This window comes from Dermochelys coriacea, chromosome 2 (genome assembly GCF_009764565.3).
Source record: "Dermochelys coriacea isolate rDerCor1 chromosome 2, rDerCor1.pri.v4, whole genome shotgun sequence".
NCBI classification, from domain to species: domain Eukaryota; kingdom Metazoa; phylum Chordata; order Testudines; family Dermochelyidae; genus Dermochelys; species Dermochelys coriacea.
This window is the reverse complement of record NC_050069.1, coordinates 191,028,451-191,043,376: the sequence shown is the minus strand read 5'-3', so window position 1 is coordinate 191,043,376 and position 14,926 is coordinate 191,028,451. Positions and strand designations below refer to the sequence as shown.

Here is a 14,926-nt window from a genome sequence, read left to right as displayed (position 1 = left end):
TCCCTTTTTTTCATCATCATTTCTTCTGTTTCTCATTTATTTCCATTGGCTGGTTTCTATCTGACAGACTCACAATGGCAAGAGGGCTGTCCAGTGGTTGTTAGGCTTGTCTCGACATTTGTTTTCTATTTGCCTCTATTTCTTCCTTAATTTAAGACACCGTTGATATTTTTCCCCCCTTTCAAACATAATGAATGACTGGATGTTCAGGGAGCTGTCAGCTCTATTGGAGTCTTTTGTCTTCTATTCATCATTATGTCTTCATTGTCCTCTTTAATTTAGCTGAGGCACTAGGGGGATCACTTACTGTGAAAGACAACATTGCCAGCTGTCCATAGGGATTTCACACATCTATTAATCATCCAGTGTGATGCTGCACTGTATGTGCAGTAGTTCACATTATAAAGGGCAGAGCATGTTGGTCCTTTTCAGACACACAACACTTCAGCTAATACTTTTGAACTTGGGTGTCTGAAATTAGGTACCTGAGGCCTTGTCTACAAACTCTCGCCAGTTTATCTATTAAAAATGGATCAAGCTGTGGTTTATACATTGGTTTAAAATACACCTTCAGTTATATAATGGTGCAACTTGTAATATAGACAATACCTGAGTTTCAGGGAAGAGCTCAGAAGGAGCTGCTTGGTGCTCAAATATTGAAAATCAGGCCATTGCTTCGGGACCTACATATGGATCTAATAACTTAATTTTAGGCACCCATTTTTAAAATATTGGCCTAAACCCTAATTTATTTATAACCGCACACATCCTCAGAGGTACTCCTAATGCTTCACAAAACATTAAAACACACTTTTATACAGTTATTTATTTTTTTTTAAAAAGCATTATAAAAAATCAATGAAATATAAATAATAAACAATCAATAAAGTAGATTAAAATGAATACTATGATATATATTACACACACACAATTCCAGACAACATACCTGGATTTCTAATAATAGCTTAATTATTTTAAATGAATGAATTTTAAAAATCTAATTTATTTTGCATCATTTTACAAAATATGCTTTTCTGTTTACTACTTGCATTTTACTCGGCTTGTACAATGAAAATCAGTCTGTTTCAATTTCACTTAAAGACCATAGAATTACTCTGGGTTTACATTGGCCTACTGAAGATCAGAAACCAGCCCTGTGCATGCAAATTCCATTGTTTATGTGCACAAATAGTGTGCAGAACTGCATGCACAAATCAATGCTTAATGCAGCTTAGCCCTCCCAGCTACCATTGAGAATCTAACCTACCATTCCTTGGTGTGATAATTGGAAAAACCTGCCAAGGGTTTTCTCCAGCTCAATTTGGATGCTGTCAGCATCCTAGACCTCTGGTAAACAAACTTCAGGTCAGGAGAGGGAAGAGACTGCACTGGTGGCACAGATGGATGATCTTCATTTTGCCTGTGGAAAATAGAAATTATTGGACATACATCCATACTTATTGCAGGTCATCTCTGTAACATGTATCATACAGCTGGCCATGGATTGTTGCTGTCCCATCTCCAAGACAAGGCTGGGGTCAGCAGGCTTTAGTCATTTTTGTCAGGCTGCTCTCGGAAAATCATGACAACAGCCTGTTTCGTGGCCCTTATGTAATTAAAGACTGCATCATAATGCATATGCCCAAAGGGTTCAAATTAAGGTTGCACAGGCAACCTTAATTCTGGCTCTTCTTTACTTTTGAATACTTGACTTTGCAACCTTAATATTCTCTTAACTTCTCTGTGTGTCTTAGGTCTATCTACATTTCATTTTCCAACTTACACTTTCATATCAGGGTTTTTTTTATAGATTACTCCACTGTCCTCATGGTGCTGCTTAAATCACCTTTTGAATTGAAGCTATACAAACATGTTATATTCAAAGCATTCTGGCTAGTTGAAATTAGCTATGTACTGTTCCTAACAAATTCAGAAGCTATGGATAACATATAGTTCTGGGGGGGGGGGGTGGATTTTTTTCCCCCCAGCTAGAAATCTCATAGCTGTTTGAATTTGAAAAGATTAAGAGTCTGAACTTCCCTAGACAGACAGAACAACTTCAATTTCCAAAATGTATTACATTCTCAAAGTCATAGCATCTGGTGCTGATCCCAAATGTAAGGCAATCTACCTGGCTCCGTCACGTCATACTGCCTTTAATCACCACTTCTGGACCCAGTGTGTACAGTCAATGGGGCTACTCAACTGAGTAAGTACTATTCAGTGTAAGTAAGGGTTGTAGGATTTGCCAGTCTATATGGAAAATCAACCTAGTTTTGGTTTCCAAATTTATCAGTACCTCAGTTTAGAAAATCAACATGACTTTTGCTTTCAAACTTATGCAAAGATTGTCTTTCAGTTGATGAAAATCTCCTTGTAATTTCAGCCTTGCTATTGCTCCATGTTTTTGTATGCACTGAAAAACACAATTCTGTGATAGGAGAGAAAAGTATTCCCTCCCAAACACGTGCCCCAAAAAACCCAAATGATTTTAAAATGCTAGGACCTCCCCCTGATGTGTTTTTTGTTTTTTTCCACTCGTGTCCAAATTTTGCCCTGACTCACCTCAACAACTTTAATTGAATGGAATGGGTTGTAAAGTCAAGGCAGAGTTTGGCCCATAGAGATTTTACTCAGTTTACTGTGTAGAATTTTATGTAAGCATTACTGAGAAGGTTCACCAGCAACATAAAGATGAAAGATTTCAAACTAAAACCCTGCTTGATTTTTTTTTTCACCTTGCACAAGTCTAGTTTCCCTCTCCTAGAGAGGCATAAATTATCCTAATCCATTTAAATAGTGGTTTCTTATCTAAATATACAAGAGCATATAATTCATTATACACACCAAGATGGAATTTACACTCAGTAAACACTTAAACACTATGGACAGCAATAGAATGGGGATAGTAAAGAAATGCAAATAATGCCAGCAGGCAGTCAGAAACGTGCGATATTATATCCCTGTGGCCAAGCACAATTCAAAACAATTGGCACGTTACACTGATTTCAAGGTTGTGATTAAGCAGCTTTTGTGAGGAGAGGAGGGTGGTTTTTATTTATACCATTTGCTTTAGTCTTTTTTTAAATCCTGTTTGACATAAGCTGTAAACAGGACAATGGAGATATCATCATAAGTGGGTTGTGCAAAGAGGATCTTCTGCTGTATATTTTGGTTAAGATATTAATTAAGTTATGCTAAACATAGAATTGTGTGATGTGACTATTTTGGAAAATATTGTAATGAACTATTATGTCTGGCTTGTGCATATAGGCCCAGATTTTCTGCCTTTCACTTCAATGAGTGCAGTAACAGAGCCAGGAGGCCCTGATCTTGCTCCCTCGGATATAAATAGGAAAGCACCTGCTTGTACTAAGAAAATCTTCCTCTCTCTCCTTTGTTTGCTACTCAGGCCAAAATAAAAATGGGTCTGTCCTCAGTGGGTTTTCATGATATATGTGGGTTTCACCAACATCATCATGAACCTCATTTCAATTTAATTTAAAAAATTCAGTGATGGTTACTTTAATTTAGGAGAAAACACAAATGATTTGCACCATACAAACTACTCAAGGTTCCTCATTTTACTAAGGGCTACTTTTTTAAAAAATGAAAAAGAAAAGGAAAGACTGCAAGAGTGATCGTTGTCACTGTGTATATAAACTTCTGTATTTGATAACATAACAGACTCCTCTTCCATTGCACAACAGAGGAAATAAAAGTGGCAATCCTAGGAGACCTCCACATGCAAGTCAAATATGATTCTTCTGTTTTCATAAACTCCTTTGGCATTTATTCAGTGGAGAATTGCTATTTATTGTCTTGGCTGGTATATCTGATGTCTTCAAGATATCTCTTAAAGAAGCCCTGAAGGATTTATACCAGAGCATGTAAAAATGACTCCTAAATGCCTTCACTAGTTTGGATGATGAAAAAGTTTGAACTGAAAGCTACGAGATATCAAGTGCTGTTTAGTGTTGACTCTTGATTTTAATTTTATTGAGAGGAGTTCAGGAGAATGCCCTCAGTGTTCCATGTATAATCTCCTATCCGTGTTAGAATTTTGAATGCTATTCTTTCTTTGAGTACCAAGTATGACATTATTCACAATGTTTGCAGTGTTGTTGTGGCTGTGTTGGTCCTAAGCTATTATAGAGAGAAGATGGTGAAGTAATATCTTTTATTGGACCAACTTCAGTTGGTGAAAGAGACAAGATCTGAAGAACTCTGTGCAGCTCGAAAGCCTGTCTCTTTCACCAAACGAAGTTGGTCCAGTTAAAAATATTGCCTCAACCCCCGCATCCCTCTGTTATTCACAGTGACATTTTGGAACCACATTTGTGTTTATTTTTAACCTTGAGCAGAACAATGTGATTGTGATTCATTATTACATATTTTTAAGAGAAAAATATCTATGCAGGTTATTGAAAACACATTTTTGCAACATTTTTATCAGTTGCTGCATAAACTACTCAACACGGAACTGCAGTGTTCACTGTAGTGGAGAGGAGGAAAGATGGTGTGTCTAAACATTTTTTTCCACTTTCCCAAGATCTGCTCAGCTCAGGAGACAGGCAGAGTTGCTATGGAGCCAGTTTTATGGCTTCCCTGGTTCTCCAGCTGACCCAACTCCAACCCCAGCTCTGGCATAATTTAGAGCACGTTAGGGGCTGATCTAAGTTACAATGGCTGACTATGGACCAACTGAAAATTCAGAATAATACTGTGCTCCAGTCTACTTCTCCACCATTATTTTGAGAACCTTCCCTTGCCAGGAGATTTCTTAAGAGGACAGCTGTAGGCAGATCCCATGCCCTTTGTCTCTACTGGTTCTGGCCCCTTTGTGTTACCTGAGCAGCTCAATTTGGTCCTCTTTAGCACAACCACCTGTATCCCTCGTTTTGAAGTCTTTGGGTCAAAAATACTACAGTGTTGAGTGCTACAGATGGATACCTGAGGTATCTGAAATTCACTTCTGCTATGCCAGTGGTGGGCCTTCCCCAAAACCACAATCAGAAATGGGCCTGCTGAGTGGAAGTCTTGTGATATGGCCAAATGATGATTTGGGACTAGACCAAGATCTCCAAACTCCTTGTGATTTGGATTCGAGTACACACCATGGTTGGCATCCACTGGGCCACCCAACATTTGCCAAAAATATATTTTTATCATTTTAAGACTCCTATTAAAGGATTCCATTTGCTCCACTGCTGGTAAAGACCCATTGTCATTTCCATGATAAACTAGCATTTTTGAACAGTTAGCAAATTTATGGCCAAGTTACCATGTGCTGGATTTTCACAGATAAATCCTGTATCTGGGGATTAATTTTTTCATCTTGCAAATTCCTCAAATAGTGCACACATACCCAATATTTTTCTAAAATCTCTAGAGGATCCTTCATTGTCCATTGGATCTTTAATGCACATTTTAAATATTCTGGACCTATTTCTGTCCTCAAGTAAATCAATTAGTGGCTGAATTGGCTAACTAAGCACAGCAGAATCTCAGGGTTAATCAAGTCCCATGCACAATACACGAATAATTTCTTAGTGTTAATGTTCTATGCCCTTACTTTGTCATCACAGGTTTGTGCCTGCCTTTCTGACCACAACCATGCCTGTACCAATGTGCTGTTTGGGGAGTCTGGATACAATGTGTAAAACAAAGACTAGGGAACCAGTCTCCCTTTTGCTAACGTTGGGGACACCAGGCATGGCCACTAGGTAACTCAAGGGGATGGAAGACCATGAGTGTCGATGAAGCCCCCTCGCTCTAGGCCCAGATGCCCCCCCTTCCCTTTTCTGCCCAGAGATACTCACAGCAGTCACGCTGAGAAGTTTGCAACAGTGTATTGCAGGCGCAGACTGGCTGGAGCAAGATTAGGTCAAGCAGGACAGGAATGTTAGATAGTGCTGAACAAACAGCTTCATATATGGGGGAATAGATGATAAGAGGAAAAAGGGGAACTGGCTGGTATATCGGATTGGCTATATGGATACTCAGGGCAGCTTGCTATTGGATAAGTATGCTAAAGAATGAATGTATAAAATATGTGTAACTGTTTGCACTGGTGCGCAGGATTTGAGATTGTCTCCCTGTACCGCTTGAAGCTTCAAATAAACTTCTCCACCCTGTTGTGATTATTGGGCGATGCACACCGGGCAACGAATCCAGCTGTTGCTTGCCTCGGGCATTCTATGCCTGCAACACTAACCTACATTACTTTCCCATGCCGCTAACCTACATTACTTTCCTCTTGGCAGGAGGAATTTCTTCTTGCAATAAATCATTGATTTTTTTTTTTATTCTTAATTTTCTAGACAGAATCATGAATAAACTGGCAGACAAGCAGGACCAGAGGATACCATGAAGAGAAGTTTACAGGTCCTCTATTGCCAACTGTTTCGTAAGTAGAGATTTGCTTGGTCATTTATTGTGACAAATGTATGATTCAATATCTCTCTCTAAAAAGAGTAATCAGACCACCAATTTAGGGAGGTCCTAAAGCATGTGCTAATTTTAAGCACATGAAGAGTCCCAGTGAAATCAATGGGACCCTTCATGTGTGTAATATTAGGCATGTGCTTTAAGTCCCTTGTTCAATCATGCATTTGGAAGCATATTAAGAAAATGGTCAATCTTCAGCAGACTTAGCAGAGTCTCATGCAAAGGTGAAAATGCAGAGCAATCATCATCTAAGCCATAAGAATTCTCGAAGGAATGAGATGTAAGAAGGTTGGAGATGGTGGCTGGTAGCAGGAAGTACCGGGGTATATGGGCCCTTTAAGAGTAGAGCTGTGGGGGGTGGGAGGGGCAAAGGACCTGTTCCAAGGATTTGGAATGAAGAGATGCCCAGGTAATGGCCTGGCAGTTGTCGAGGGGAAGCAGGAGTTTGATGCGGGGGGGGAAAACCCTGGACACTATTCCTTTAAGGGGCTGTGTAGTATAGGTAGGGTGACCAGATGTCCCGATTTTTGGAACTTTTTCTTATATAGGCTCCTATTACCCTCCCACCCTCGTCCCGATTTTTCACATTTGCTGTCTGGTCATCCTAAGTGTAGGGTGGGGTAGGGCTCTCTTTCAGCCATTCAGGAGGAACACTCTGGAGGGAGGGTAGTATCTAGACTGTCTTCTCCCTCAGAACAGGGGAAACACTGGCAAGAGAGGGAGGTCAGAGCCAGAAGGCTAAACTCCAGGGTGAGACAGATGTGAGAGGTGACCCTGGAGAAGGGCAACAGCTTCTTGTGGCTGGCAGAAGAACCAGAGATAAATATGAACCTTTGTAGTGCAATGATGGACTTGACCGGTCAAACTGGGCGTTAAACCAGCCACAAGTGGAGGGTGATTGGTCTTATATGAGAGGCTGTGTGGAATCTGTAAGGGGCACTGAAAAGGGGGGAAGAAGGGGAGGCTGCTGCAAAGGGAACCCTCTAGCTGGGAGGGGCCGCTCTGTTAGCGGCAGCCCTGTTACACAGGATGTAATGTTTTGCTTCTGCACTGTTTGCTCAAACTGACTTGGGCTGATAATAAAGGAAAGCTGTTATCAACTAATTATTCAGTAATCTATGTGAAATGCATCAGTGGCTTCTGTCTACTTCTCAGTGGACAAAAAACATCACAATAGCCAACCTTGGTGCTGGTCTCAACATAAAGACCAAAGATGGAATGGAAATGGAGACTGAATTACTCTCCCACACTTATGGGCCTTCCAGATCAGGGGTTAGGCAAAACAATGGGAAGAAACCTGGATTGCTGTTTTATGTGTTTGTAGATACATGGAATCCATCTGTTCTCAGTGCTGTCAATCTGGCAACTTTCCTGAGGAATAAATTCCCTTCCACATCTTAGGAAGAAAGTAAATTTAAAAAGAAGGGTTGCAAATATGCTCATTGCTTATTGTTTGTTAATTATATTTTACAAAGTAAAGTGTCTATTCGCAACAGCATTCTGGTAGAATTTTTTAATGTTGTCACCTCACTTCATTAGAATTTTCATCTGTCTGATACATATTGTGCTACCCAGTTCCATAAAGAAACCTAGTTATTAGGATCTCTTTAATGTTAATTTTTCATATTGCAGTTATGTTTTCCCAGTCACTTTTAATCTACTTAATCTTTTATAAAAGCGCAAAAGTCTTAACTTGTGGCATAATAGTATCTTTAAAGGCCCAGAATTCAAACTGTTTGAATGGGTGCATGGGACTTAAAATTCTGTTCCATGGAGGACAGCTAGGTCATTTATCAGATAGTAATGCTTTAAGCACCCAGAGTTCAACTGGGAGGGATAGATCTTCTATTCGTTTGTTGTAAAAATAACCCTAAATATTAGTAGGTTTTATAGATGATCCTGGGAATCCATTTATTGTTCTTCATTGTCATAATTATGCTAGCCTGGTTATTCTTGTCCTCTTTATTTATGACATCAATACAATGTAAAGGAAAAAGAAAGTGAATCACCAGTCATAACACAAAGGGATAGATACTCAGCTGGTATAACAGGTCAAAAGTCAATGTGGTTTCATATTAGTCTTAACTAGGCCCATCTAATAATAAAGATTATTTGTGTAATTCTATTTTGCACCGCTAAACTGTCTGTTACATAGTTTGCTGTTTTTCTGCTGTGTATGGTTTTTTTGTTTTTTTTTCAGGGCAGTGTTTTGAAGGTGGTAAAAAAAACTTGGAAAATGCAGAGGGAAAGAATGAGCAAACTGTACTGAAATTGTATGAATAATCGGTGGCAAAGTAAACTGCATGATATAGAAAAATGGAATGTAAAAATATTTTTAATCCAAGTTGAATGAAGTTTTTCATTTATTTGCATGCACTCAACAATGGTACATAGTAAACGTAGCTAGCATTACCCATTCCTAGCTTTGTAGTATTCTATCGGCGCAGACATTCCAATGGTTACATATATTTTATAGGTTTCAGAGTAGTAGCCATGTTAGTCTGTATCCGCAAAAAGAACAGGAGTACTTGTGGCACTTAGTCTAACATTTATTGGAGCATTTCATAAGCTACAGCTCACTTCATCAGATGCATGCAGTGGGAAGAGGGGGAAAAAAAAAGCTGTAGCTCACGAAAGCTTATGCTCCAATAAAATTGTTAGTCTCTAAGGTGCCACAAGTACTCCTGTTCTTTATACATTTTATACTATACATGCATTGGGGCTATTATAAGGAACTGTTTCACTGGTTTGTTTGCTTTATAGAGACTAGGATCATAAGGTGTGTGTGTGTGTGTGTGTGTGTGTGTGTTATTCCCAGCAAACCAATTTCCTCATGTATATCAGATAGACATATTGCTTTAAGCTAGGCTTCTTCCAATTGCTTCATAACCTCAGTTACAATCCCCAAAGACTGTATTTTACAATAAAACAGATGGAAGTGTTTTAGTGTATGTTTTGTATGTGTCCTTTGTGCCATGAGGAAGCACACAATGTAGTCCTTACATTTCATCTACACAAAGGAGGGAAAATTGCTACTACAGTACAGCAAAAGAATATACTTTTGAGAATGCATCAATAGAGTAAGTCATCCGTAGAGACGATTCACCATTGCCATGCACCTTGTGTTCTCATTCACAGCAGTATGACATGGATCCAGAATGCTGCCATTTTTGTGTGATAACATTTTACACTCACTTTGCACTGGGATAAGTGACGGCATGAAGTTCTGGGCAATGGGGAATTGGGCCCTTTATGGCTACTCTGCACGCAGTTCCGTTTCTAATATTCTGGCCATTGCTTCAGTCAAAGATTGGGATGTAATAAACAAAGTGTTCATGTAGGTGGAGAGACAAACCCTGTCTATTTTAGGAACAACCATGTTTGCTGTAGGGTCTAAACATGGCTTCCCTGGCCAGTGTGAACAGTGAATTTTTTTCCCCTGAGGATTGCATCTGAACTATGGGAGGCTGTCTGGTCCAGTGGCTATGGCAGTGCACTGGGTTTCATCAGTCCTAGGTTCTGTTCTTGGTTCTCCCTCTGATCTGTTGTGGGACCTTGGCAAGTCATTTCACCTCTGTGCCTGTTTCCCTGTTTCTGTTTTGTCTATTTAGATTGAAGATATTTAAATTTAAATAGGGCAAAGGACAGTCTCCAACTATGTCTTTGTACAGGGTCTGGCACAATGTGGCCCTAATCTTGGTTGTGACGTCTAGTTGCTATTGTAATAATATTTAGGCACCTACCTGATTATGAGACCAGGAAAGCTGTTAGCTGCTCAAGTCTTTTGAAAATCAGCTTGGTGTCTAAATATGAATTTAGGAGACTAACTGTAGACACCAAGGTTTGAAGTTCTTGGCCTAGCCATCTAGCCAGTCCATAGAAAGGTTTTGTAACACTATTCTAATATGGTTCTCAGACAGAATATCCATATGGGCTGGTCAGGAAAATCATGCTAAAACCCTGTTATAGCAACACATGTGGCTTTTGTTCTTTAATGTGGTTGTAGGTAGCCTGGATCTGATCCCAATTGCCACGAGATAGCCTTGGTAAAAATTGATAAAACTACATTTGGCCTAGGATAGGAATTCTTGGCTATGCTGCTTTACCTCTAGTCATTCTAATTTTATGTATTAGTAATTTAAACATGTAACATGCTTCTCCCAAGAAGCACTGATTCCAAATTGCATCTTCAAATATGCTGTCCAGGCTGAAATCTCTGAGAAGTTTAAAAAACAAATAAGACTTCAAGAAACCTGTTCCCTTTTTGTTTTGTTAGCAGAAGCTTTGATGTCACTAGTTGGATTGTACTGATGAGCACCAGTGAAAGCAAAACATTTGTCCACAATTTGCTGCCGTTTGTTCTAGATACATTTATGGATTAAGTTTGTTGCCTCTGTAATAGTGAACGTGCATGACTTTCCCATGAGGCAGCACAATATCTTTGTTTAAAAAACAAACAAACAAAAAACTTATTATGGTGATTTAAGCCCTGCAGCTTTATACACAAAATGCAGACATATTGTAGAATAGAAACATGCCTGTTGTTTTACTGTAAATGCATTTTTCACATAGGAATTTGTATAAAAACTAGCAAAAAAAATGTAGGGAGGCCACTGATGAAGCCTGTGGCTCACAAGCTGTGGGGGATGATGCTTCGATCTTCAGACATTTATTTTATTGAAAACTGAGGGTATGACTTCTGTTTATCTAGCTTGCCAAGTCCCGTATGGGCACCCATCACAGTAGTATCTGGAAAATAAATGCAAGCAAAATCCCAATTATAAGTATTTCTTCATGCCATTGCCACTTGGTGCATTTCCTGGCATCAGTGTCTCACTGTTCTGTATTACAGGCTTGACCCAATACTCGTTGAAGTCAGTGGAAAGACCCTTGTCTATAGATTCCATAGACTAGGCCTTGTGAAACTGACTAGGGTCCTAAGACTGCTCCCATTAAATTCTGTGGGAATTTTGCCATTGATTTCAGTGGAAACAGGCTCCTACAGTGGTAGTTTGGGGGTGCAGAACTGGAGCGTATGACCTATTTTAAGCTTTTTGCAATATTAGCTAACATTTACTTTTCTTTTGGCCAGGCTTTTTGCATGGGATATGATTGCAATCTGGAAGCCCTAGTTGCTAGTGCTATGTGTAGAAGCTGAGATTTGTATTCATATGGGGACTTGCTCCAATATTGCTATTAAAATATGAATGAATATGGATGTTGCTTCCAGCACTGGCTTTGTATATTGAGAGTTCAATTTTCCTTTTAAAAGGATATGGCTTTGGGGTTTTTTCTTCTATTACTCCCACTTGCACAACCATCCCTTTGCACCTCCCTGAACAAAATGGCCTTGAGTGATTGTGTTTCGTAATGTGGAATATCATAAGACCACTTTTCTCCCAGTGCTCTGAGTGCAGTTAGCTCTGTTCATCGTTAAGCCATAGAGGCCTTCCTGTATTCCTGTTAATTCATATGGAGTGAAATTCAACCCTGCACAGAGGGCTAGCACATGGTCAGTACTCTACTTCAGTCCAGTTTAGGTAGTGGGACTGATAATTGTTGCCATAGGATTAAGAGGTACAGCAAAGGTCATCTAGTCTAACCTGCTGCCAAGATGCATGACTTGCATCATGCCATAAATGAATGAAGCATGTTTGTCAAAGAGCCTGATTCTGAGTTAGTTCTGAAGGGTTCTCAGCACTCTCAACTCCCAGTGACGTTTTTCCCCCCCAACAGGAGTAGACTCCTGTTGATGCCAGTTCTTGCTGCTGACTTCTGTGTGTAGATAGGTTAGTATGCATTGCTCTTCATCTAAGGCATTTTTATGGCCTTTCCTGGTGTTTGTATGTATATGTATATATCTAGATCTATATAATCATCAAAGAAAATAAGTTTCTCTGCTTTCTGGGGTTTTTGAGCTGGTATTGGAAGTTGTGGTCACTCTTTGCTATTGAATTCCATTCTTGTTTCTGAATGCATTAGTCACATAAAGTACCATGTTTTAGCTTGAGTATAGAGAGATCAGTGTATCCCTGCAATGCAAAGCATTTTGGGAGCTGATCCTGAGAGATGCTGAGCAGGCACATTTCATACAGGAGCTTGTGCTCGGGGGTGGAGGTGATTCTGCATTGCCTAAAGTCTGATTCTACTGCCACAACCTGGCCCTTGTGGTACCTGATAAATACTAATCATGTGCAGAGATGAGAAATACTTGGAATGCACTAAATGCTTCCACGTCGTTTACAGAGTTTGAGTAGTCACCTGATTGATCTTGCCCTTCATATATATTCTAGATCGTATAGATCCTTAAGTGGTGTAAAGTGTCCTGTTTCTGCCTATTTCAGATTTACACCCGTTGAGGATCTAGCTGTGTATATTTGAAAAATGTGATATGTTTAAAAATACTGGAGATCATTTGATACAGATATTAGGGGTTTTCTTTCTATCATTCAAAGGAATTTTCAGAAACAAAAGAGAATATTCCTGTTTTCTGTGCAGGAGTATAGGTGTGGCCTTGGCAAGGAGAAAGTTGGGGAGGGGTTATCTAGCAATGGATTCAATCTGTTTTTTTTTTTTTTTCCTTAAAATTGGAAAGGGAAACAGCTGCTGGGTATGCAGTGTTTCACTTGCAAAGCTTCTTGAGATACTGCTGAGTTTGAGCCTTTAGATTTGTGAGTCACGTGGCTTGGTGACAGATTGCCCGTCAGGCAGCTCACAGCAAGCAATAATATGCTCTGGCTTCCCCTAGAAATCAATTAAAGATTGTTTACATTTCTCAACAAGAACTGCATATTCTTGAGAGACTGCTGTCACTTCTTTTCTGTCACTATTCAACTTGTGCATGAAGGCACATCCTCTATTCAGCAGTTGTGATTCTCCCACAGAAAAAACAATCCAGATAATCTTTTTTTTTAATAAACCATTTAAAAGTGAACTGAAATGCTTTTATAAATTAATGCAATTTTGTGTGCCTCTTCTTACCAAGTGTGCACCATAGCCTCAGTAACAAGCAGTTCATTGTATTTCACATGAACATGTAGATAAAGTGGCATACTTCCATTTATTGATTGGATGAATGTAACTCTTGGAATTCAGTTTTTCATGCACATACTTGTGATTTATGAATTTGAAACTTGCTTTATGTAAACATTTTCAGTATTTACTTTAAACTTGCTGTTTCAGTGAATCTTCTTGCCAGAAAATGTGTTCACTAGAATTTTCACAGAAAGCAATCACAGTTAAAACAAGTAATTACAAAGTTTGAAAGTGTGGAAAATATTTTCCATTATTCATTCAGGACGAATTCTAAATTTGCAAACCGGGGACCCCCAAGCCACTGACACATTGTGGTAATTCCTCCACTAACCTTTTTAGATTTGTGGAAACATACAGCAATGTAAACCATCAGTCTGACATTAGAATATGGCCCAAGGCTATGTATTTCCAGACTGTAGTTTAAACCTAAAAAGAAAAGGAGTACTTGTGGCACCTTAGAGACTAACAAATTTATTAGAGCATAAGCTTTCGTAGGCTACAGCTCACTTCATCGGATGCATTTGGTGGAAAAAACAGAGGAGATATATATAATACACACAGAGAGAGAACATGAAACAATGGGTTTATCATACACACTGTAAGGAGATGTTTCAGAGTAGCAGCCGTGTTAGTCTGTATTCGCAAAAAGAAAAAGAGTACTTGTGGCACCTTAGAGACTAACAAATTTATTGGAGCATAAGCATCCGATGAAGTGAGCTGTAGCTCACGAAAGCTTATGCTCTAATTTACTTTTTTTACCTTTTTACTGTAAGGAGAGTGATCACTTAAGATAAGCCATCACCAGCAGCAGGGGGGAGAAGGAGGAAAACCTTTCATGGTGACAAGCAAGGTAGACTAATTCCAGCAGTTAACAAGAATATCAGAGGAACAGTGGGGGTGGGGTGGGGGTGGGGTGGGGGGGAAATACCATGGGGAAATAGTTTTACTTTGTGTAATGACTCATCCATTCCCAGTCTCTATTCAAGCCTAAGTTAATTGTATCCAGTTTGCAAATTAATTCCAATTCAGCAGTCTCTCGTTGGAGTCTGTTTTTGAAGCTTTTTTGTTGAAGGATAGCCACTCTTAGGTCTGTGATCGAATGACCAGAGAGATTGAAGTGTTCTCCAACTGGTTTTTGAATGTTATAATTCTTGACGTCTGATTTGTGTCCATTCATTCTTTTACGTAGAGACTGTCCAGTTTGGCCAATGTACATGGCAGAGGGGCATTGCTGGCACATGATGGCATATATCACATTGGTAGATGCGCAGGTGAATGAGCCTCTGATAGTGTGGCTGATGTGATTAGGCCCTATGATGGTACCCCCTGAATAGATATGTGGACAGAGTTGGCAACGGGCTTTGTTGCAAGGATAGGTTCCTGGGTTAGTGGTTCTGTTGTGTGGTTGCTGGTGAGTATTTGCTTCAGATTGGGGGGCTGT

At 39.5% G+C, this 14,926-nt stretch overlaps 1 protein-coding gene across 4 annotated transcripts in view; it reads left to right on the top strand.

The window, feature by feature from the left end:
• TMEM108 (transmembrane protein 108) overlaps positions 1-14,926 on the top strand; it is a 301,039-nt gene that overhangs the window by 159,001 nt on the left and 127,112 nt on the right. For all 4 annotated transcript variants that reach the window (XM_038393185.2, XM_043508912.1, XM_043508911.1 and 1 more), the window contains one exon: positions 6,324-6,409. In XM_038393185.2, coding sequence (XP_038249113.1) covers positions 6,370-6,409 — 40 coding nt within the window. In that variant the 5' untranslated portion in view covers positions 6,324-6,369. The remainder of the gene's footprint in view (positions 1-6,323; positions 6,410-14,926) is intronic.